General features: G+C 39.4%; 1 protein-coding gene across 1 annotated transcript; it reads right to left on the bottom strand.

The window, feature by feature from the left end:
- Nucleotides 1–4,094: 4,094 nt before the first annotated feature.
- On the bottom strand, nucleotides 4,095–25,428 carry IMPA2 (inositol monophosphatase 2). Its single transcript, XM_082044921.1, has 8 exons — nucleotides 25,178–25,428; nucleotides 18,774–18,907; nucleotides 14,499–14,603; nucleotides 13,090–13,135; nucleotides 10,757–10,865; nucleotides 7,161–7,269; nucleotides 6,854–7,005; nucleotides 4,095–6,011 (listed from the first exon to the last, which is right to left on the bottom strand). Exons 1-8 carry the CDS (start codon nucleotides 25,280–25,282, stop codon nucleotides 5,896–5,898), a joined length of 876 nt encoding a protein of 291 aa, XP_081901047.1. The 5' UTR covers nucleotides 25,283–25,428; the 3' UTR covers nucleotides 4,095–5,895.
- Nucleotides 25,429–25,455: the final 27 nt, after the last annotated feature.

Here is a 25,455-nt window from a genome sequence, read left to right as displayed (position 1 = left end):
ATATCCAGAAATCCTGACTGTGGCACCTAATGGATGTAAGTATTTGTATTGCAGAAGACTGCTAGCTGTTATTTCAGTACAAAGACAATCGTTAGTTCTGCTGAGCTACAGTGATAGTCATGCCATGCCCTGAGTTTCATAACATCACCAAACTTGTGTCCCCTTGTGCCAGTGGAGGTTTTAGCCCCCATTTTCTTAAGCTGGGCTCACCAGCATAATCTGGTGGTACTCCTCAACAAAACCAACATTAAACAGCATTTGGCAAGAGAGAATATCTGTGTTTCTCAGAAGAACAATGTGCCACTTATTGCAATGGACCAACAAAAGTGATGAAATTCTGATTTTAGTTCCATGTTGTCTGACAGCCTGGCTAATAATGCTTGAATTAATTTCAAAATAGAATAAACCAGTATTTCAACCATGAATATATCCAATTCACGGTCTTATAAGTGACCATTAATGTCATAGTATTTCGAAGGACTGCTGTGTCACTGCTACAGCAACAGTGCACTTTCATATATACTTCTGCTTTCTCAAATAGCCTTAAATTCAAATACCACCATTACATACTTACGGCTTAAAGAAAAGCGCTGTTACAAGACACAGACCTTTCACGCTTGAAGAGGTTTCCAGCTTAATGTGATGAAGTTTATCCCTTCCCTACTGACCCTTTTAATACCTAGCATAATCTTTCTGTGCAAAGAGTGTGTTTGTGAGCCTTTTTACTTTCGCAAACATGTCTGAATAAATTTTTTCTTTCCACTGGTTAATACTTCAAATTTGATAGTGACAGGTGGCTGGAGGTACAAACACTCAGAAATTTTAAGATAATTTTTGTGAGCCTTTGCATGAGTAACTGTAAATAAAAAAACCTATTCTGGTCTCAGTTGTCATCTATTATATATACGTATATATAAATAAAATATTATTGTTCCACCACTCAATTAATACTGAAAAATAAGATTGCATGGCAGTATATGAAGAATATTTTTTTCAAATTGTATTGGCACACATCCATTAGCAGTGATTTTGACTGACGTTGCTAGGTTTCGGATCTGATTACTTTTCCGCACTGCAAACTGGGAATTCCTGAGCCAGAGGATACTTTCCCTCCCTGTCATCAGATAGAAGGTTCTACCTGTGAATAATTATTTTGGCTATTTTTTTTCCTCCTGCAAACAGGTGCAATTCCACTAATTTATCCAATTCACCCCAGTAAGTGTTGGCAAGAAGGCTCAGGCCTCAAGTTTGGGTCCATTTGTTTCAGTGACTTAGGAAGCAATAGTTTTAATAGCTACATTATAAAAATTTGGAGTGTTCACTAAAAAAATAACAGCTTTTATTAAAACTGAAAGTCAGCAGCTAACTGAAGAAAGTACAGTGTATTAGGTTGTGATATTAACGGAGCACACAGTGGTAGTGTACATGAAAGGTTGCAGAGAGTGTATGTATAAATGCTGTAGAATGAATGTATAAATGCTGTATATTAGGTATGCACTGAAGTATTTGGTATGATGGAATGGATTTCAGTAATTATATAAAACCAATGACAATTAAAGTGCCTTGTGAACATTAATTAATTCTCACACCATCTGTATGAGGTGGGTCTGGATCTGTCTGTCTTGTTACCAGGCTGCACTGCAGCACATTGTTTGTATGCATGGATTTCTTAGCAGTATACAAGGGAAATACCACATGTTTTTTTATAAGTAAAATAGTAACATTTACCATGCTGAGATACAGAATTCTGTTTATCTGTCTTGAGAAATAAGTACCTTCCCATTCTGTGATGAGAAAGGGCACACTTTGACCTCCAATCCATTTTACTCTAGAATTCACTGTGTAAATAAAATGGACTGTAAAGTACAGAAGCACAAACCCACTATTGTATGCATCTTAAAATTAAAACTTTAGGAGCAAAATCCAATGGAAACCCAGAGTTAGTGTCAACAGTTATTCCTCTTTTTAATAAAGTAGTTCTTTTGCTACTTGAACACCGCATGTATGTAAATGCAGTGTCCTGTAGTGCTATTGTCATGTCTTGTGCATGGATTAAAAGAAAATGGAAATTCCTCTTTCTGCTGTTGGTAAATGATTTGTCACGTTCCTTAGTGTTGGGGAGACATTCTGTGAAAGACTCAACTGTAACATACTGTTGGAAACTGCTGTAGGAACCATAATTCTGACTTCTCTACATTTTCAGTCTTGGCAATATAGTACTGAAAGAGCGCACATTTTAGCATGCAGTTTCCCTAATGAGATAAAGACAAAAAAATTAAACTGTCTTGGTAGCTCTAGGAAGTTACCAGGAAAAAAGGTGCGGTCTTTGTTAATTTGATACAGTGGCTTAAGTCTGATTTCATTATTCTAAGATCCCCTTGCACATGTCCTGTGCATACATTGAACAGATCCAGCTTTGCTGGGGAAACAGCACAGCTCAAGTGCTGGTAACAGAATGGTTGGTGGTAAGTGGAAGCTTCTATTGCTTTAATTGAAGCCATTGCAAACAGAAACCAAATTCTAGATGAAAAATGGAGAATACTGCCTGTGGGCCCCTAGGTAAGTGCTCCAATACATGCAAGTTTCTTTAATATTATGAGATTAGCTAGTGTAATCAAAGAGAAAATACCAGTCCTTCAGCACACATGACACATGCTGATACTTGTTCCGTGAAACCTGACAAGCTCAACAAAACATGCTGCAAAGGACTGACCATTTTGCTGGAGTTTACAGCTATTTCCACTCTTTATTTTACCAGAACACACTATCTGAGACGAGGCCAGCAAGCCTGGAGGTATAAAATGTTCTTCACCAGTGAGCTGGTGAGGGCTGCAGACACAGACTGGGGCAGCTTTGGGAAGCTGAGCACCATTTGCTTGCAGAGGAAGCAGGCACTTCTCAGAGCACAGAAATCTTTGTGCCAGTGTTCAGGGAGAAAACCTTCATCTGCCCTGGATGCCTAATTACAGACACACTTATGCACTCCATAATATATGCGGTGCAAAATATCTGCAGCATTTTACAACAGCTGGCAGGGTGAAGAGTCCACGTTTAAGCATTTTGGGGGATGTCAGTGTCTGGCTAACGCACTGCAGTAACTGCATTATGAACGCTCGCTCTCATGCAGAGAGCTGCCAGACACGCGTGCTGAGTGAAGTTTCTTCTGGCTAGCAAGAAAAATCAAATGGAGGACAAACTTCAGTACAGTTTATTTCGGTCAATATGTGTAGTTAAATAGTTTTAAGACTGCACTTTGATGAAAACTTCAAACTGGTGTACTGTGGCACCATCTGTGAATGGGGCCATCCTCTCTGCCCCCTTACTACCCCCTCTGGTGCCTGAGGTCAGCTGCTTGCGGAGGCCAGGGGCTGAAGTGGCTTGGGAAAACAATCTGTCTGTAAAACAATCCTTTTTTTGTTTACTGGGGTACTTTACAGGCAGATCATTCGTCTGGTCCGCTGGAAGGGTTCAGAAATGTTTGTATGGGTACACGGGCAGCAGTGGAGGTGGAGAGACAGGATTTCTGCTCCATACACACACTGCCAGTTTAACACGCTTGAACTACAGCCCAGATAAATAAAACCAAAATCTGCATCCTGGGCACGAACAAGAACTTGTGAGCAGGTTTCTGCACCTGTGCCTTCCCACCACGCTTGGTCCCCAGCTTTGCAAATTGCTGGTGTGTGCCGCTGAAGTCGATGCATAGATTTCCCCGCTTCGCCGAGCTCTGGGACGCTGGCGCACACCCATCTAACTGGGTCAGAGACTTTCATTGTACGAGCAGGCTGAGCTGCTGGGAAGCCTCGTCGGAGCCACACAGCAGCTTCTCTTACACGCTCCTCTCCCAGAGCAGTGGATGGGATGGGGTGAGGAGGGGGGAGGAGGGCTGAGCTGCCACCATGCTTGGTCCCCTGCCAGTGTAAGCTTCCTTATGGGGCTTACGGCCACGGCACAAGTCCCAGTAAAGCCCCGGCTGCTCCCCCGGCTGCCGAGGGTCAGTGCCCTGGGATCAGAGCGGTGCTGCCGACCTCGGCATCTGTCACTCAGATCTGGGCTCTGCTCAGAAAGTGGAGGGAAGGCAAGTAAGAGACAAGTGAGCCTATTAGTATTTATTATTTGTATTATTATAGCACCTCAGTGCCTAGTCGTGGACCAGAATCGCATCCTATTAGCACTGTGCAAACCCAGAGCCCAAGTACGCCAGTCCCTGCCCCAAAGGGCTTACAATCTCTGTTTCTGAAGTGGGGGATACAAAGGAGTGGGGGGGTGGGTAAATGGGAGGAGTGACAAAATGTTGATCACTGTGACAGACAGCATTGGTTTTCTGGTAGGAATCATCAAAGCTCTTAAATGCTTAGTTGGATTTAGACATTCTTCACACAGTCAAGACTTGTGCAAAAAAACTCATCAAGAAATCCCACAGAATTTTATGTTATATTCAGTGAAAAATATTTTTCATTGCAAGAAACACATGTAAGATTAATTTTAAAAAATATTGTTTCCTTTGTATTTCTACACAGAACATGTTTACAAAGTCTACACATGCACTATAAAAAGCAAGTTGAACATTTTTAACCAACTGTTTCATTTTTTTAGGAAAAAATAGAAATTATTTAATATCAACTACTTTTCTGGACACACTTATATTTTCCCTGTGCTCATGATTTAAAAAATAATCTAAATAGAAATAATCATCTTGGTGGAATTAAAACCAATGCTAGATATAAGGACAGAGAACAACTGTGTATTTAGGAAACGTATACTACCGGGTTTCTGATCAAAAAGTGCGATTAAAACTGTGCGAGAAGGGCATGTGATTTGCAACTTTTTGCAAGCATATCATATGTGCATATTTTTCATAACTTGCCTGTAAGTGGAAAAATCCTGCTGTTCTGCTCGAGGTTTCTCTACAGTCAATAGCTCTTTGACACTGTGCTCTATTCTGCTGGTCTCCTACTGTGTGTCAGAGTTAATACTGTGAATAACTCAGTGGACTTCATTATTTCTGGTTTTAACTATAATTACTCTATGGTAGTAAGTGTTTGCAAGTTTGAATATCTTACAGAGACCTATAGGACAGTATGATTTATTCCCAGGCAGAGGGATGAAGGGCAACAAGAACTAGCTGGACAGGTTATAAAATCATTAAACATTTTCCACCATCAGCTCTGTTATTTGCCATTTGGATAGAACCTACTGAAATCACATAACTTACACTCTGTACCTGAAAATAACTTCCAATATTGCTTTCTTCTATGCATTCTCTAATTTGCTGTAAACATCCAAGATACCCATATGTATATATATACACACATGGGTATGTGTGTGTATACATGCATATACATGTATAAGTGTATAGGTATACACACATACACACAGACATATGTATATGTACATACACATATATATGGATATATAGCTATGATGTCATTAGGAAAAAATAATGTCATTGTTATTGCATTCTTAATTATCATAGAACAAGAGTATTATAGGCACACATCTTAAATACTTGTCCTTACTACAGTCCTAAAGCTTATTTACCTGAGATCTGCATCTGTAAAAATAAAGTCCCATTTTTAGCTGCTTGTTACAAAAGTCTAAATATCAGCCCCATAGATAAGAAATTACAACTTAATTCTGAGACCAATTTACTACAAGTAAAATATGCTATCTTATAAAAAGATACTGCTGAAAGAGATACATATTAAAAAGGAAACACAATCCTTAGAAGTTTAAAAATCTCCCTATGCCTTCCCACATTGTAATAAATTTATAAAAAATATTTGACACAGAAAATCTCCACAGAAATCATCCTGCTGAAATCACATACCCTTTAAGCCACCCATCTTGCAAAAGTAATGTAGTTCAGGAGGGCAGACTCCATGCTCTAAGTATTTAATTTTCATCATCCCGTCTGTAGTGAATAGTTTGTATTTCCTGAGCTATGAACATAGCCATCTCTCTGGTGCCTGCAGCAATCACTCGGCAAGACATAAGATCCAGAGGTCCCCCTGAGGACAAGAGGATTAATAAGAACTGACTTAGGTGATGTAAAATGGCAATATATTCTAAGCATAAACCATGCTGTAATTGGATAGGTTCAGAAACACTGAAACACCTTCATACATAGCTCCTTTTGGGGTGGGAAGGACAACAAAATTCATTAACTCCTATCTGGAAATCTCTGGCAAAAAATTACTTCAGGAAATTCTACATCAGTGCCTAAGTATGCAACAGAAGCAGCAAAGGTCTAGATTTCTTCAGTGTTCAACAATAATGCAATACTCCCTTCTTTTAACTACAAGAAGGAATAGAGCAGAAAATAGTTCAACAACCACACTGTTTTTTTTAATCCACCACATCTTTCTACAGTATCCACATATTGGTCGCCGTTACTCTGAAATGTGTACCATACAAATGAAGAAAATAATAATCAGGAGACTGCTCTCCTTTACTCCAAGTAGTTCCTAGTCATCTTTGTTCAGACACGTACCTGACAGTCCTTTTCTGGGAGGCTGCCTCTGCCAAAATCTGTTTGGACTCTTAGTGTATCTACCAATCTCCTGGGCTAGTTCTTTACTGTAAATCTGATGCTTTAAATGAATCACTCAAAGTCATGGAAATACAGTTTGACTCAGAAGACCTTTGATGTGATGAAACCCCAGGCTGGAATTACATCAGTGTGTTATGAATGACCAGCCAGAGTCCAGTGGAGACTACAGATGTTTCCAGAGAATATTGCTAGAAATGAGATTGATCCATGGGAAGAGGATGGTACTGAGGTAACTCGAGTTGCCCTGAAATAGCCACTCAGTCCCCCAAAAGTCAATGAAAACAAGAGTATTTTACTCACCTGAAGTGTCTATCACAGTGCCACCCGCCTCTCTAATAATGACGGTCGCCGCTGCCATGTCCCAGCAGTGTAACCCAAACTGGTAATATGCATCTGCAGCGCCGGATGCCAGGTGGCACAAAGCCAGTGTCGAGCTCCCAATGACACGGACCCTAAACCCCATGGGAAGGGGACAAGGTGACATCAAGCAGAAAATGCCTTTGGTTTTAAACTACGTGTTGAGGTCACAAAATGTGCAACGTACTTGATTTTTTTTTTTTTTTCTAATTACTTTTTCTTATAAGACATATATTGTAAAATATCTTACCCGTGTGCTTGGGCCTTGAGCAATCTCTCAATGTTACCAAGGAACAATTTCAAAGTTGCAGGGTCACGTTTTGGACCAATTTCTGTTAAAATTAAGGCCTTCGAGATATCTGCAATGTAGGTAGTTGTTTCCATTAATTCAACAGCTTCCAGGCAGATTCTGGAAATTTGTTTTTAAATTAAACACTAATAGACTTTTCACAGAAGAACAATTTTCATGTCCCCTTTTTTACCACAGACTCTTTCATAGGATAAGTGACAACTCCGCACAAAATTCAAGCCAGACTAGATTTCTCATACAAAATGGTCTGATCTAAACACTCCGTTAAAAAAAAAAAAAGAACAGGAAGATTAGAAACAGGAGTGCATTCTGACATTCCTTCTCTTTCCATACATTGTTTTAGTTTATTGACCAGTCAGCTTTTGGCAAATTAACATTAGCAGTCAACTAAAAATAGTCCAGTGACCTCACAACTGTTAGTGATGCTAATCTAATCACATTTGAAAACAAGTCGGTTGTTGAACAGGGAACTTTACTGTAATTTGTTAACAAATTATAAACATTTGGGAATATTAGTAAGAGGAAAGAGAAGTTTCTACCTAATAGCTCCCACTCATTCAAGACTGAAAACACCTTATGACTGAAAAACTTTTTCTGATCACAAACTAAACCAGTATCTTAATAATAATAATATATGAATATACATTTGTATTGTATTCCTCAAGGGCAGTTCTGACCTAGAGCAAATGAGGATATCAGTCTTGTGTACAGTCAAAGGAGAGACTCGCAGTGACTTGCAAGTAGTTGAAGTAGTCCTCATGTGAGATCTGAATATTGCTAGTACATGACAAGCATATGCCAATGTAGGTGGAGATGGCTGATCAAATGCTAAGTGTCCCTGCTTCTGCTGTGCTAGCTGAAGTTGGAGGCATTAAAGGTATAACAAAACTCCAAGGTTGAGCTGCTGATTATTTACTAACTAGGCTGTGCCCAAGTGTTAGGTGTCACCTTCCACCCTGGGTTAAAGGTCAGACATTCATTCAGCTAGGGAATGTCTACCTGGTTAATACAGCTAATTGCATAAATAAAAAATTCATAGCAGAAGTAGCAAAGAGGTTTTCAAAATAAAATTAGGCTGGAGTGAGACATCATTTAATTAAACAGGCTACCAATGAATTTAGTATTGCAGAGGAACGTTATGGATTCAAGCAATGCAGTAAATGGTTGGTGAGTAACAGGTATATAATTAGATTAAAAGTTGCAGGGTATCACAAAACTTAACTGTAGGAACATATATTTAACAACCATTTTAAAAATTACTGCATTAAAATATAGAAACACCAATCCAGGCATGCTGCAGGGTATTAGTTGTTTAGCCACCACTGAAAAGTCTGGATGGCAAAAGCAAACTGCCACAGCTCTTTTTGCATAACAGGCCCGATTTATAATTACAGAACATTTAATGCATGCCTCATTGCTGAAATGCACTAAGCATTCACACCACACCAGTTATAGCTAGGTCATGACTAAGACAGTTGTTCTTTTGAGTTATTAAATATATTTCTAATGCATAAATGGATCTCTTCAATTTTCATCACATCTACAGGTAGAAATTGGACGAAGAGATAAAGGCAAGGAACAGGGAGATGTTTGCTTAGGAGAAGGAGCTGGCTGATCAGAATAATAGACAGGGTTTCAGGAATGCAAGGTACAGGAGAAAATTTACTGACTAATCCTAACTGTGACAGAGGCCAGAAAAATAAGGAGGCTTCACAGAAGAGATTTAACAGGTATATGGATAGATTTATGAGGAAACGACCAATTCTATTGACCACGGAAGACTCAAAAAAAAATACACTTACAGTATTAGCACATGTAAAGCCTGACCTGAATATAAGCATGAGAAGAAAGTATCACTCAGGATCAAAGAGAAGATGGATCCTTCATTTAAGTGTATCCTGACTGCTTGGACTCCCAGACCAGACCTCTAAAAATCTGGTGTTGACAAAGAACAGTGTTTGCCTGGATTGTGATTTCAAATGATTCAATCTGAACAATGAGTGTATAGTGTAGATCAATGCTGAACAACAATCACATTTCCTGAAAACAAAAGGCATGAAGTAACATGACACCTAGATCTCCAACGCGTGATGCACTGGTGAAGGCTACTTGAGCTCCAGCAGTAGGTACAGGGAAAAACACTCTCTTCCAGGGTCGGTTTATTTCACTGAAGCCACAATCATTAACAGAAAAAGAGCAACTGGGATTTTGTATGTGTAAAACATCAACAGAAGTGAGACTAATGGAGATCCATCATCACTGGTGAAATTGCCCACCACCAAATGATGTGTCTCAAAACAAATGAAAATTTCAAAGCATTTGAAAGGGCAGAAGGTCCACTTCGCTTGCTATGTTCTAGACACCCTCATAGACTGGATGTCCAGAGAAAGGAGGACAAAAGTGGCATGTGACAAAATTGTTCCTTGCTCAACTGGAAACAAGAACTCTGTGACTGCAAAAGCGAGTGAGGCCATTTCAAGAGCGGCTCAGCCAGCCCAACTGTGAGTACCCTTAGTTTTTCCTAATAGTATCTGCCAGTATGGGCTTTTGTGGAATATGAAATATTCAAGCACTGACAAAAATGTGATGTATAGTCAAGGATTAAAATCTTAGTGGTCACTGACTTTACAATTTGCTCCATCTCCCCAAATAGGAAGGCCTCAGCTCATGATTAATTTAGGTGAATAGCCAAACTTCCCCAAATTCCAGGGAAGCTTTGATGCAGGGTCTGCTTGGGCCACTACAACAAATCTGTACAATAAATTGCTTGAATTTACTGTGTTTCAAGTTCATGAAATTTTTTTTTGGAGTGAAACAATGTGTACAATGATGTACATCTTTTGCACATGTTGGCTTCTGTGTCCAACTGAGTGTCATGTTCTCCTCTGCATTTTGACTGATTAAAAGAAAACTTATCTATACACGTCTGATTATTGATATCTATTATTATTAGGTAGACAGACCTATGACTTGGGTTACCAATAAAAGAATTACATTAAAGTGTTGACTAAGTGTTGCTAGCTCTTTGTATGTTGAAACATATCTCACACACAAAAGCAAGCTGTTAAAGGATTCCTAATGAAGCATGCATCCTTTAGTTTACTGTTAGCATATATGCCTACAGACATAATACACTTTATGATGTACAAATTTATTGGAAAATAAGTGAATAATGGCTGCCATAGTACTCTGAATTTGATTCACCATCCCCATTGCATCTTGCTCATAAAAAGTTATGCCAATGTATAGCTGGAATGAAACTGGTGAATCTACTCAGTCTTCCTTATTTTAAACAGTCGTGAAGCAAAATAATTTAGGGTTATCTAAGTAGTTCATATTCAGATATATATTTTAAAAAGAAAATAAGGAAAGTTGTGATTTTACAGAAAAAAACAAACACATAACAACAAAATTATCATGCAGGTGAAATACTTTCCATCAGGATAATGATGTTCATTATCCTAATGATGATTTGCAACAACTCTGAAACAAAATTAACATATTCCTTTTAGAGTTCTAACAAAATCTAGACCAACCTGTCTCTTTTGATACCTGAAGCCTTTTGTCATTACAAAATGCCCCTTGACCTCTTCTACCAGTGTATAACCGTTCTTCAGTGCAGTGGTAAATTACACCAAATTCAAGCTTTAAGATTTTGAAAAGGAAAGAAATGAATGCATCTCAAATTACTCATCATAAATATAAACAACTACTAATGGCAGAAAGATCAGCAATATTTTAATTGGTACATGTAATCAAAGATTATATTGATGCAAACAAACTGGAATAATTTTACTGTGATACTGAGATATAGGTCATATAAAATTCAGTTTATAAAGAGAAGTTAATGCAATCTGTTAGTGATCTAAACTTTTAATTGAAGCTTCTTTGTGTTCACAATAGAATAGATTAAATGCTAAGCTAATTTCAAATTCAATTGTATGTTTTTATTGAAACTATGCAAGTCCTCGAAAGCCAGATTCTGAACACTTTGCTTTCACTGGTGAGCAGTTACACCTAGAAGTAATCCCACTGACTTTGGCTGCACCCTGAAGATTTGCAACCCCAAATATACGGATATAATCAGTCAGGCATCCAAACTCGGAAGCCATGGCACACTGTTTATTCACAGTGGATGCTTTTAGATGCACTTCAACTTTCATGATGTATTGAATTTGCCCACCTTTTCAACCAGTCATGAACTCCAGTCACTTGTTCAAAAGTTTCTCTGCAAAATCCTTTTGGTTACACATAAAAGTGAGAATCTCATGAAGTCACACAACTCCAAGAGAATGAGTCAGAAGATAAATACTAAATATTGTGACCCTCAATGAAAGCTTGAGAATGAACAACACTGGAATTTTTGTGGGAGTATCTGTTTAACGATGAGGGTCAGAATTTGACTGATTTAAACCCAAGGTATTTAATATTTGCATTACTTTAATAGTTTTCACCAAAACATTTTAAAGCACTTTACAAACTTCAATGATCAGCTCCAAAAATCACCCTAAGTACTATTAGCAATATTTTATTTAGGGGTGGACAGATACACAAAAATTAAGTGACTTGCCCAAAGCCACAGAAGAAGTTGGTAACAAGGTAAAGAAAACATCCCAGATATTCTAGACTCCAAATCTTTTCCTGCCGCCCTCCTCCACTAAATGAAAATCATAATTGGTGTTCAGAGATAATTCAAACAGAGTACACTGTCCTCACTCCCATCTAAACCAAAGAGTTTTTTCTTTGAGGAACATGCTATTAATAGACTCTTTCCCTCAAGACACTGCAGGAATTTCTTCAGTACTGTTCAAGGCTTACATTCAGGCCAGTTCCCCTGTGTGTACTTTGGCTCCTTTTCAGCTTACTACTTTTTTTCTGCTTTCCCATTTGTTTACTGAAGGAGATTTAACATCATTCTTTATTTTTGTTTCAGCTTTGTTTAGTTTACATAACCCAAAATACGCAGCATCAAAATCACAGTGGTGTTCTAGAAAACATAAATATTAGAGAGACCTGTCTGGTAATAATATGTAGTATTCACAATGATGTTTTGGAATGAATAAACTTCAGAAAAGCATGGAAATGTTTCTCTGTAGTTTCCACAACATTATTCTGTTTAAATCAGTAAGAGCCACCAGCACATCTGAAAACTGTGTTGTTATTGTACAGAATTCTTGCTGGCTTTACTTACAGCTATAGATATATTTAAGATCAAGGAATCAGGCTGAAAGAGGCACATTCCTTGGCAATTTGGATAGCTGTATATATCAAACTGTAAACCAGCAACATCTGGAGAAAAGGCTTTAGCATGAATGAGTATAGCTAGGAAACTCAAAGTCGCACATACGAAGGGTAGGTCCTTTTTTCCCCCTATGATCAAGCTCTCATGTGGGAAATATTTGACTATGTTAAGAAAACCACAAAGGCAGATTAAATGAACTAGGCCCATGATTTTGCACTCTTCATAGAAATCAGTTCTGAGTTGCCTCACAGCGACTGCTAACAGGAAAGAAGCAAGAATAATAACATAAGAACACTGGGAGATAAGATCCAGTTATGGCAGCACTATATTTAACTCACTATGGTTTTGTCTTACAAAACCTTGCACCCACCAGTACTCCCTTTTTTCTCCCATTTAAATCTTATTTATTATAATTTGTAAGAGTTATCTTGTATTTACCGGTTTGCATAAGTAAGTTTTGAGGGACTACGACTTTAAATTAGTAGAGTATGACCAAATGCTTTTAAAAACCATGGAAAAACCTGAGTAGTGGCTGATTTTAAAAAAAAGATATATTTAAAGTTCCCACACAGTTTTGAGGCTTCTAATCAGATTTCAGGTACCCGTCTTAAAGAACATACTTCATACCTCTTTGTTAACAGCAAATCCAATGCTCACTGCCACTGTTGGAAATCTGTGAAAAATGAATTAAGCATTATTAATGAAAAATCTTTGAATTTACTACTTATGCATCTCCCTTAGGCAACAAAACCCCACGTGGAGCTCTGCGATTTTACTTGTGCCAAAGTGCACTTGACACTGTATTATTTCTCTTTTGTCAGCTTCTTTAATTTTGTCGGTTCCTTTAAAAATGTCATTTAATATTGGAGAAGGCTAGAAATAAACACATGAAGATATCAGGATTTTTATACTAAACATACTGTATGTTTTAGTGATATTTTTGCTTTAGTGCAATTGAATTATCCAGTATAAAATAATTAATGTTGTTAGAACAAGTCATCACTTTCAAGAGCACATTTTGTTCAAGTTCAAGCATCTGAGATAGCAATTAAGGTGCCCCAAGATACCTTGCTGCTGACATCAACATAAGAAGAAACCAGTTTCTCCACCCTCTCTTTTTTCAAAGTGATGATTAGGTATTTAATTTGGTCCTTTTGACTGAAGTGTAATTATTGCATTTTAAACAATGAAATAAATTAATTTCTTAAAAACATATTTTTAAAAGGGATGTAAAGTAAAGGTCCAAAAAATATTGCTACAAAGACAAAATTTCACTTAATTGCATGAAACACCAGCACATGACACTCCCCACCTCCCCTTGAATTCTATGGAATTGCACCAAAAGGTTTGGTGTGGGTTTGTTTGTTTATTTGTTTTTTAATTAATGATAACTGCAGTCATGTTAAATCACTAACCATAAGGAAGGACATATTTTAGGATTTTAAGTAGAAGTATTACGAACAGTCATTCATTTACAACTCCTAGCACTCAAATGATGAATTAAACTTTTGTTTTTTTTGCAGTAACGATCCCTAGATTTCTTTTCACAGAGTGGTATTATATATCTTAAAAAAACCATATGTATGTACAACTTAGTTTTCAGCTCTACTCTACACATACGCAATGGTTGTGCTTCCCAGGAACAACGAAGCATTTGCATTTGGAAGGGAGAGAACACCGCTACCAAGAGGAACGTGCAACAACCACATAAGGCGTTGGGCCAAGTGTCATCACAGCACAGCCTTGTTCAGCTCAAGCCTCTGCACGTTGATGTGTGGTTATACAAAACGAGCCGTGAGTCAGGAGCTCTGGGTCATTAAGCAATCAACAGAAACTTTCGTTTAGCTTTAGATAACAGTGCAGAGCTCTCTCCAGCACAAACACTCCTTCAGACACACTACGTGAGGTACAAAAAGATAAAGGGATGACTCCTACTTATGAGTCGAAGGAACAAATCTACCACAGTAAAACAGCTGTAAGTGGAATGGAGGATTTCTGAGAAGCCGCATGTTGCTTTGTTACGTATTTCCACTTACCTGTGCACAAAGTTGCACGTTCCATCAACAGGGTCAATAATCCAGGTCGGACTGTCGGTGAGGACACATTTTGAACCAGCAGCAGTGGATTCTTCTGCAATGAACCTGCATTTGGTGTGGAGTAAAACAAGCATCCCAAAAAATTGGCTTAGATATGTGACTTGGAAAGTCAATCTCCATCTTTCTGTTTTTGAAGAGATAATTTATGTATGTACAAAATTTGTGTATAACTGTATATGTATGTATAAAAACACATATTTTTTTGTATGGGAATGGGGAACTTTCATAGAAACTTCGCAGGAGAATTCTCAAATTTATAGCATACTATTTTACATGGTAAAAAAGAACTGAATTTTTGTTCACTTTCCCAATATACCACTAAGAAAGTCAGGAAAATGAATGCAGAAATGGATCTGAACTGGCATGCCTGGACTCTAGAAGAAGATTTTTTATGCAGAATGTAATTTTATGGGTTAGGCCTGTCTCTTGCAGTAAGTAATATAAACTGCAAATTGTAGCTGCTTCTCTTTTGCAGTCAAATTCAGTCAGCGGGAAATAATGCACTCTTAGAAAATCCACAATCTCACTCCTACTTGAATTTTTTACAGTAGTCTGACTCAGGAAAATAAAAAGTTTACAAAGCTGAACCTTCTTTTTCCCATGACCCAGAGAAAATCAACAAATTAATTTTTTGTTTGTTGTTTGGATGCACATTGAAAACTGAGCTCATCTTCTGTTGTGTCCCAATTTCTTTTAGTAGATACGCTTCTCCCCCACCCCCCAGCTCCTTTTTCCCTGGGAAATGAACATCCAGTTCTGGCTCATTTCCTGCTGACCTTAATTATCCCTGTTCTCCCATAAACTGCTCAGGGCCTGTTTCTGTAAGTGTTGTGCAGGTGCTACTCTCACAGATTTGAATAAAGTCCTATATGTACAGAAGGTTTAGAGTCAGACTGCCAGGACTGAATTTTGCTTTTGTTTTCATATTTGAACAACTGGTAGTGGTACTCAAGAGTTTCTGCAAATGTTTGAAGATGAAAGAGCTTCTCTTGAAGACACAAAGAGAAAAAATTAGATGCAGAGAAAATGTCTTTTGCAGAAACAATTGCTTCCCTAGGACTAGAGTAGCAGCTATTTTCTTTTGTGTCCTCAACACACGCTGTATGATGCCACATAACACTTGTGACCACGAGCTCAAAACGTTCTGCAAACAGCACAGGAGGAGACTTATTGAATTTTCCTAATGCTAGCATGCCTTTTCCTCTGTAGAAAGAGACTATTTTGATGGCATTAGAGGCCCCCAGTTGGTATGAAGACGGAAATAAGATGGGTTTGTTACTATTTTCATCTCCACTAATAACAGCTGAAGGACAAAGTGTTAGTGTGCAACTGAGAAACAAGAAAGACTTGAACAAATGCTTGAAATTCTCAGTGAAACATAACACTTTGGAGGCTCCTTGCTCTAAATATTCAATTATTTTGTCTCATTGGTACTGTATGATTTGACTTTTGCTTCCACAAATCTTGTAATTAGCACCTAAACCCAACCATACACTTTGGTTGTGCTGCTGGCTGTGGAGGAGGCTCATCTTCTTGCAGATGGAGCACCTTACATCCCATCTCAGATTGTCCATCCTCCCCATGAACTATGCCTCTGCTTCAACTCTCTGCCACCTCGCCCAGCCAGAGCCTGAACTGCAGCTGTTGTCCTACCAGTCAAAAAAAGGTGAAATGGGAACCTCTTTAAAGACAAGAGTGTTTCTGTGTAATGTGTTTTGCCCTCAAGTATCCTAAGCCTTTCCCTTGCTTTTTCCGTACAGGAGGGCACGGTGCTGTAGTCCTCACACACAGAAAAGCACAGCAGTGCCGTTGATAAAAGTCTTGATGTCCAAGAATGATTTTTCCAAAATGGATGTAGGAGAAATTAGGAGCACATTTTATGAAATTTGGGCTAAGAAGTTAAAATGACCCCCTTGCTTTTATACAGTACTGGGTACTGTGAGAGGCCTTCAAAGGCCAACATCAGATGTGTTGCTTTATGACGCTCTATCTTGTAAAAACAGGCAAACTAAGCAAAACATTCAGCCTGAAGATCTAGAAACCAAATTTTAGGAACAGCTTGAGAAGTAGGAGGGGTAGCCATGCTATTACAGCAGTTCATTTAAAATGCCAGCCTGTCAGCTCTGTTGATCTCTCTTCAAATCTGGGTTTAAGATTTCTCCCACTGAAAATGAGCCCAGTAATTTTAGCCTAGCCTTAGTGGACATCTGTTCATACCACAGTGCCACTCTGAAATTAATTGCTAGTGGATACTCACAACAAAAAAAATATCCTTTTGAAAAGACTCACTTGGAGCATGCCAGAGTACCAAAGAGTGGGCAAAGATGAAAACTTGCATGAACCATGAATGAGGATGATACATACCACTTAGCCAAGCAGAGAGAAGAAGAAAGAAATGTGGGACAGAATTACCTTTTTTCACAGGTTTTCCTAATATTTCTTTTTACTTCCAAGTACATTTCCAATATCTCAAGACTCATCACTGCCACAGTGCAAATGGCACTGGCTGTAATGAGATCCCTTCTAATTTTTCTGACTCCTAAGACACATTTTTGATTCAGTGAATATTAGAATCAAGATGATTTAAGAGAAAAAGAAAGAAATCTTCAGAGAAGCTTTCAACATCCAGATTAGGGGAAAGATGGAACATAATTTTAATGATCTTTTAATGTTTTCATTACACTTTAAATTAAACCTTGATTGCTACTGTGGACTCCTCATTGCAAGTGTTTTAATCTAGTTTAGTTAAATCTAGTTTTAATCCATTATTTAATCCATTTAATCAGATTCACTGGCTGAACAAATTCCAAAACCAACAAATATCAGCAAAAAATAATTGTCTTGAAGAAATGCCAATTCCTTCATTTGCTTAAAGTCAGAAGTTAACTGTACAGTGTTAATAAAGTCAGGGATTTTTTAGCTCCTAGGTCTATGTTGACCTTAAAACTTCTGTTATCGTGCTGAGTAACTCAAGTGCTTCTGATGATTGTCATTTTATGAGAAATGTGTATGTTTTATATTCACTGCCAGACTGTTCAAGGAAAAGAAAAAACAACATAAGAGTAGAGATGAGAAAAGAGCACAGCCAGCATAAGTAGAAGGAGTATTACACAAATAATAGGCATGTAAAGCCTGGCACTCTCTTGAGAATCGCAGCCAAGAACCACATATTATGCTGTACAGTACTGCTTCAGTACATGATCACATACAACACGTATTTAGAAAGCCGTATTTAGCATATAATGTTCTTTCTGCTCCTTCTTTTTTTTTTTTTTAATTTTTCCCCAGCATCATCGCCAACAATCAGATTAGTAGCTAAACCCTCCAGATTTTCATCTCTGTTGATTTCTGCGCAGTGCAGGAGTACAAGGCTCATCTCCATTAGAGACACACGCAGCGAGAAGGGAGTCATACAGTATTTAAGGGACACACAGGCCCTGCCCTGGCTCTGCAGGAAGGTAGATTTTTATCCTTGTCAACTGAAGTGAAATGTGTAAATCAGTTGCAGAGTCTCAGCATCAAACCTGGCCAAATAAAACAGAATCTCTAATCTGTGCTTGTGCTAGGGGTTGTTACTTTCAAATTGACCATAATAATTAAAGAGGAGTCAACGATCTGATCTGTTTTTAAATAGACACCCCACATAGTAATTTATGTCTTGTTTACGTATATGCATCAAATGATGATGATGAAACAACCCTGCTTCTCACTGATTTTAGGATTCTACACAACACAAGGCAAATGTGATTAAATACAATACTTGTCCTGATCTGGCAAATGCTTCTGTGTGATGGCAAAAGAAAGTGAAGGAAAGGTCTGCAGGATGGGACCTTTGCTATCATTAATTCCAGATATATTTTAATAGATATCCTTAGCATAATTCTTATACAATAGAGAACAGATCAGAATTCTGAAAATCCTGGAGATTCATATGAGATCTTCATACATGATGTCCTTACAAGGGAAACATTATTACTAAATACATCTTAAGATGAAAAAAGCATTTAAAAATGCACAGGTCATGATATAACAATTAGAGAATACACTAAACATAGGACAGTCATAGTTTTTTTAAAAGGAGTTAGATGAAAATGTCCACCAGCAATAAGTTAACATTTAAGAGAGATATATAGACTTCTAAAATTCTTTTGAATGCCAGGCAGATATATAGCTTTTATAGGAAAAAAGTCTTTGATAGTTTCTATAGGCACTCACCTGTGGGAGGGAAACTTCTCTTTCAGAACAGAAATAATTAAATTTTCCACAAAATGATCAGTTTCTGTCACAAGATCTGCTGCAGATGTCTTTGTGGACACTTGTTTTTCCTCTGTTAGAGCTTTTCTAATAATCTGAAACAGAAGTTCACAAACCAGATTTGTTGGCCATTCATCCTGTGCACACTAAAATAATATATTAATTTTTAAAATTATACCTAAGCCTGAAAAACAACTGCAGGGCTAATTCTACCAGAACCTGTTCTAAATCTTCTGACTAAAAATCCTTCTGTGATAATAAGCAACCTTTTGGAACTTGGGATTTTGAATCACCCTACGAGAACCTCTCTTGACAGTTCAGAAAAGGATTGAGGAATGGGATGGAGCTAACGGAATAACAGGATGATGGCAGTCACTGTGATTTAGGAAATTACAAAAAATACACATAAATAAGAAAGACTCTTGAGGCTCAGGAACTTTTCATGGAATTTTTTTTTTTCTTTTTTAAATTTACAGGGCAAATATCCTGCTGCTCTCTTACTTTAAAAAACACGCAGTAAGGCAAACCCCACTGGTCTCTCTTTTTTTTTTTTTTGCCAACAAAGACACACAAAAGGTTGGTTGGTTGTTCTTTTTTTTCTTGTGTATGTGGGTTTTTAGAACTTCAAGCACTGACCACCCACTAGTTCCCAAAGAATTGCTATATATTTAACAAAAATGTAGACTTTTTGTCAGATATGGAACCAGTGATCTAACCCTGGATTCTCTTCTGGAAAAGTCTTATCTCCTTTTCAGGTGTTTTACTGGTACAAACTCAGAACTAAACAACATCAAGTGCAAATGCACATATGGGAAAACAGTTAATAAAAGCCTTTTCCCAGTTTTTCCATTTTATTTCTGTTTTTTTTCCACTCCATTATAAAGAAAAATAAGAGGGCAGTATACAAAAGGAGCTGATTTGTTTTTTAACCAGTGAAAATGATAAACTATTTGTAATTAGGCAAACCAGAGCAAAGCAAAAAATAAGCCCCACTTATTTGTATAGAGCTACATTAACTAAAACCAGCACTGACAAGATCAATATTCCAAGTCCCTTCTAAAACTTCTATATTTCAATTGTTTAACTAAATTTCCATTGAGCAAAGTATTTTAAAACCATCAAGAAATGTCTGATGACCAAAGAGAACAGTTCTGCTGTCTTATGCATTGGAGAGGGACCAGTAACTCCCAAATTTCGGACTCAGCTCTTGGTTTTCATAGTATAAAATACTATGTTTGAACGGTGTACTGATTGTTCTGACAAGTAATGGATAATGCTGACTGTTGCCTTAGTACTGAAAGTATCTGGACTAATGTTTCTATTTTGTGAGTTCTAAAACACAAGTTATGCCTATTCACTAAGTTTGTGAGGGCAGGTTAATACTTTTTCATTTGAGCTCATGCTAAAGCTCATTGTAGTATAACAAAATATTAGCTCGATTTAATCTTTTTAAGTCCCTCAATGCTCTGCATGGTTTTCTTGATGGTTTTACCCTAGAAGCATAAAAGCTCAGCTCTACGAAGGTGTTCGGGCTCCTTTTTGCTCCAAAGCAAAACACTCCAACCATCTCAGTTGTATATTCTAAAAGTCCTGCTAAGCTGATGCCTTTTAGTTTTGTTGCTGTTAACTTTTGTATTGCCGATGTATAAGTAAATGCCCTGCTTAGAACTGGGCTCGGAACTTCGTGCGGTGAAAGATGAGGAAAACACCCTTTCATTCGAGAAGATCTGAATTTCTTTTTAGCACTGCTGTGTTCTTGACTCCTCTTCAGTTTTAATACATAGTGTCTTGAAGGGATTTTTGCAGCCATTTAAATCAGTAGGTGCTGCCACTCAGCAGAGGAGTGAGGTGACACTGGAGCCTTGCTGCAAAGAGCGGAGGTGAAGGCTCTCTCCTGTGGCCGTCCTCTGCAGCAGTTGCTCTTCAGCATCTGCTCTGGCACTTCATCTATCCTTTTTGGAATACAATCCTAGGCACCTCTCATCACTGCATTTAATATTTTTCATTTCTGATTATTTTTGTGGTTGCTCATAACTTGATTCCTGTCCTCCCAAGCGCTCACCAGTCGTCTCATTTTGATCTGTTTGTGGGTTTTATAGGCAGGGTGGTATATACTCTATTCTATCTTCATTAAAACACTGAACATTTATCAGGTCAAAACCTGGATTTTTGCAGGATCCTACTTGATATGCGTCACCAATTTTACAGCTATTAAAAATACCCTGGTTTCCCAGAGTGTTCTGTGGTAGCCTGACGGTAACCAGATTCACAATGTACTTACACAAAAATCACATGGAAAAAACTCTTATCAAAAGCTTTTCTAAAAACGCACCATTTCCATAACTATTGCCCAGTAGCTCTCTGGCAGCAGGAGGTGGTTAGACTGGTTGATGGCCCCAACATCAAACAAAACCCACCCTACCCATTTCTCTGATGACCTGCATGTGCATGACCTGAGGCTCCAGTCACTCTGGAGGTGGGAAGAGCCACGGTGTGACCTTGATGGGACCGGGTGGTTGATGGCCTTCTCGCCCATCTCCTCCTTAAGTTGAAAAATCCCTAAAAATCACCTGCCTACAAAGAGTGTTAGAGCCTGGTGCCTCAGAGGACTCTGACAGCATCGCTCAGCTCCAATCCTTGCAGAAGCCTTACAATAAGATTCCTAGATACCTACTGCAATTGCCTGGTCTTCCCAGATGGCCACAAAAGTCTCTCTCTAGTTAACAGGCAGCAAGTAAGTGGAAGACCAAAGGAATGAGAGGTTTATGAAAACACCTGATTGTTCCTTATCACTATTGTACAATGAAATCGGCCACCAAGACAATGAATTTTGGCTGTAGATGTATTTTATTAGGCTTTACCACTGTGTTCTGGGTTGTCCCTAGATTATGGAGATTTTACAGCAATTTTTAAGCAGCTGATTGTTGGGAGTGTGGTTATTTAGAGCAGAGTCACTTCACACTTTTAGCCCATGCTACCTCTCCTCTACTGAAGAATTGGCTAGATCTTATCCTAATACTCTTTGGGGGTATTAAGGCATAAATACCCTTAGGGCATTTGGGGGGTTATGCAAAGCGAGGGGCATTTACACCAGTGTCTGCATGAGGACCACATCACAGAGCAAGACTCAGGTTGTCCCTGCTCCCTTCTTCATTTGTCAGGGAGCTGGGGAAATGCAGCTGTGAGGGCTCAGAGCAGTTGTGGTCCTGGACTCTTCCTTTCCTAATGCCTCTGCGACACCAAGTCATACAACGGAGAACAGAGAGGACAGAGGGCTGAGATGCCTCCTTCCCCAGTACCTCCCAGGAGAACCACCTGCTCGTGTTAGATACTTCATTTCACCGTACTGCTTGCACTCACCACACACTTCTGGGAGCTCCAAGATGGGTTTACTTCTTTGCAATATTGTCCTGAGATATTTGCCCATTGGTAAAATCAAACATCTAGATAAAAAGCGTAACTACCTGCAAATAATTTAGGAAATACCAGTCTGGTTTGCTAAAAAGTCTGTCCATGTTTCATAGAAAATAGCCTTACAATATCCCCTGGGAGCAAATATGGGAGAAAAAAATTTTGGATTTTTGGAATATCAGTGGATTTTATTTTATAAATTCTGCTAGGTCTCCTATGCCTCATAAAATTATTTTCTGGGGAAAAAAAAAAAAAGAGAAAAAAGTAGTTTGTGTGAACTTCAACATACTAGCTACTAGTCTCAGGTTCTTACCCTCATTTTCACCTGGATACACATCTACCCATTTTGGTGAGGTGTCTCCAACTGTAATTGCAGTGAACTGTGCAAATATTAATCAGTGCTCTCATTACCATCAAAGATTCAGAGACTAGTCATGCATGCTCTTCTTTAGCAAAAAGTCATATCAAGCCAATGGGCATACCCTCATGAACATAGAAAGCAGAGCTTACTCAAAGAAAAAGCAGAAGAGAGGTTTGAAGAAGTGCAGTTATATGTGGCATTAGAGTGAATTAGACATAATTTAAATGCAGGCCAATTTCAGAGATTACAAACCCCTGGCCATTCTGATTATGAAATAGCCATATATATTAAATGAGAGCCTGTAATATTTCATAAAATATAATGGAACTAGGCAACAGGGCAGGCAAGAGAGGCAATGATTTTAACCTGGGAACAGAAGTTACTCCAGCAACATCACTTTTGGCACATATGCAAGCAGTTATTTCTTTATCGGCCTTTTAGGTTTAGAAGAAACTATTCCAGAGCAAAGACACCTCTCTGTTGGAAAGAACAGATATTTTACTTATATTCATGAAACATGATGCAATATGAAACAAAAAGTAGTGTAAGCCAGAAGGGGAGACCAGGAAACTGTATTACTCATTAAGTTATCCTAGAAAGTCAAAATCTTGACTTGCATTCCTTTCTTCAGGTTGGACTCTACACCAAGACTCCTGTAGACATTTGCTAATGATTCCAAGCCTCCCTGACTTGCCAAGGCCCTGGGAAAGGAAGGGCCTTCAAAGAAAGCCTGGAGTGGCAAAATTTCATGCAGGGATGGGGACAGCACTCAGATCTGGGGAAATGGAGAGTACAAGCAGATTTTTGGAGATGAAGGTGAAGGTGGAGAGATGTGAGGAATGGGAAGGGAGGCAGAAGAAAAAGATGAACTTGACCAGTGGAACAGACTATTTTTGGTGACCAAAATAAAACTCAATTTTATCAGTCAATTTTCCAACAAAAATCCAGTCTCATCAAACCCATGTTACACTGCATTTGGTGTCCTTATCTCCATCTTCTTTTGGAAACAGCTGAAAGTGGACTGACATGCAAATAAAAGATACAGCCCTACCTGACCTGTTCTTCCACAAGAATCTCTGATGGTTTTCATAACTAAAAACATTCCTTAACATCACAAAGTTAACAAAAACCCTAGCCAGTTCCAAAAAAGTCCTACTTAAACAACATCCTTGACTGGTTTAAATTTGACGTGCCAAGGAATCGGCCATTTCCTGCCAGTTGCAAGGTAGCGGGGGCAAACCGCGAACTAAAGAGATGCAAGGATTAATCTTCTGGGATGTTTATTTGTTCCAGGAAAATGTGTTCAGCTGTAATCTTCTGGACGACTGAAATGGCTGGAGATGGTTATGGCTGTCTTCACAAATTGTTATTTTGAGAAATAAGGTGTGGAAGCTTGAGCAAGTCATGGGAGTCTCTCTTGTGAAATGGCTGGCAGAATGAGTTTGCTGGAGAAACTCCTGTTTGGAGAGTCTGTGAGAGCATGACCTGTCATCCTGATTTGGATTATCCATTTATTCCTTGTATTATTTAAACAAGTCTCCTCTCCTCTGGCATTCTGTGCACTTTGTCTGTCTTCTACTAAGGAGCAAACACAATAAGACATACTAAAGAAAAGTTACAGGTCCTGCACTCACAAGAGAAAAGAGGGCTCCTTAAATCATAGTGTACAGGTACAAAGTGATTTTCAAAAAACAGCAGAATGGAACTAGAAGAAAAAAACGCTGCTGAAGTTTATGTTTTACTCAATTTTTCATCTGAACAATCTGCTGTTCCCTCTTCTTGGCTCTGTTAGACTTGGTGGAAGTTTGCTACTGCACACAGCAGGGCCAGGATGTTTCCTGAGATGACTAACCTTCTGCTGTGTTGAAACACAGATCTTAAATAAGCTACTGTAGATCTTCACAGACCCACTAATGATTTATCTCTAGTAAGTGAATTTCAGTCTTTCTGAAGACAGTGGCATAGCAAGAAGACAAAACCTCCCTGACATGACTATTTTTCTCTGTGCAAGCTACTCAAATAACAAAGGCTGGTGCTATGATGGGTAAATACACAATATTCTGGATAAACCCACAACAGCATAAACCCTCAGCTGCACATGAATTCAACCTCAGCTTCACAGCGTGCTCCAAAACATTACAGCAGCAGCAGAAAATAAACGCTTGGTGTATATCTGAAAAAGTTACGTTCACGCTGACAAATATTTTCACCCTTTGAAAAAACAAACAAACAAACAAAATGCTCCCAGTCACAAAACCAACGCGCGTTCACCTGAGGCGCCTCCTCGCCCTCACGCCTGACGCGGCCGCCGGGCGAAGCGGCGCCGCTGCCGCTGCACCGTGAGCGGCCGAGGGGCACAGCCCTGCCGCCCTCCCCCTCCTCCTCCCCAGCCGAGCGCCCGCACGGCCTTTCGTCGAAACGCCCGACTTCTTGTTGTTGTTTAAATTTCGAAGCGCGGCCGGTACAACCGCCCGGGAGAAGGATGCTCCAGCCGCGGGGCAGCCCAGCCCGCCCGCCCGCGCCCCGTCCCGCCGCCCGGCAGCACCCCGGAGCGGCGGCGAGCGGGGCGGGCAGCGGCGCGGCTCTCACTCACCTGCCCGGCGCGGAGCGCCAGCTGCACCGCCACCTCCGCGCACTCCTTCCAGGGGTCCCCGCCGGCCGCCGCCGCCCCTGCTTCCTCCTCCTCGCACGGCTTCATAGTGGCGGCGGCGGCTCTGCTGCCCGGGGCAGGGCCGGGGGGCGCAGGGGGCCCGGCTCCCCGCCGAGGAGCGGCCGCCGAGGGGGTGTCCGGCGCGCACGCCGCCGCCCGATGCGCCGCAGCCGCCGCTGTCACTCCGCGCCCCGGCACCGCCCCGCCGAGGGGAGCGGGGC

The sequence above is a fragment of the Streptopelia decaocto genome (assembly GCF_964273445.1).
Source record: "Streptopelia decaocto genome assembly, chromosome: 2".
Classification (NCBI taxonomy): Eukaryota; Metazoa; Chordata; class Aves; order Columbiformes; family Columbidae; genus Streptopelia; species Streptopelia decaocto.
Note: the sequence above shows the minus strand (reverse complement) of the source record. Positions and strands in the feature narration are given on the sequence as shown.

What these genes read in the sequence shown, in the direction of transcription:
- IMPA2 (XM_082044921.1), bottom strand. Translation starts at nt 25,282, where the DNA reads ATGAAGCCGTGCGAGGAGGAGGAAGCAGGGGCGGCGGCGGCCGGCGGG. An exon ending in GAGAAGTTTCCCTCCCACAG is followed by an intron (nt 14,604 to 18,773) that starts GTGAGTGCCTAT and finishes CACCAAATGCAG; the next exon opens with GTTCATTGCAGAAGAATCCA. An exon ending in TCAGGTATCAAAAGAGACAG is followed by an intron (nt 7,270 to 10,756) that starts GTTGGTCTAGAT and finishes CCTACATTGCAG; the next exon opens with ATATCTCGAAGGCCTTAATT.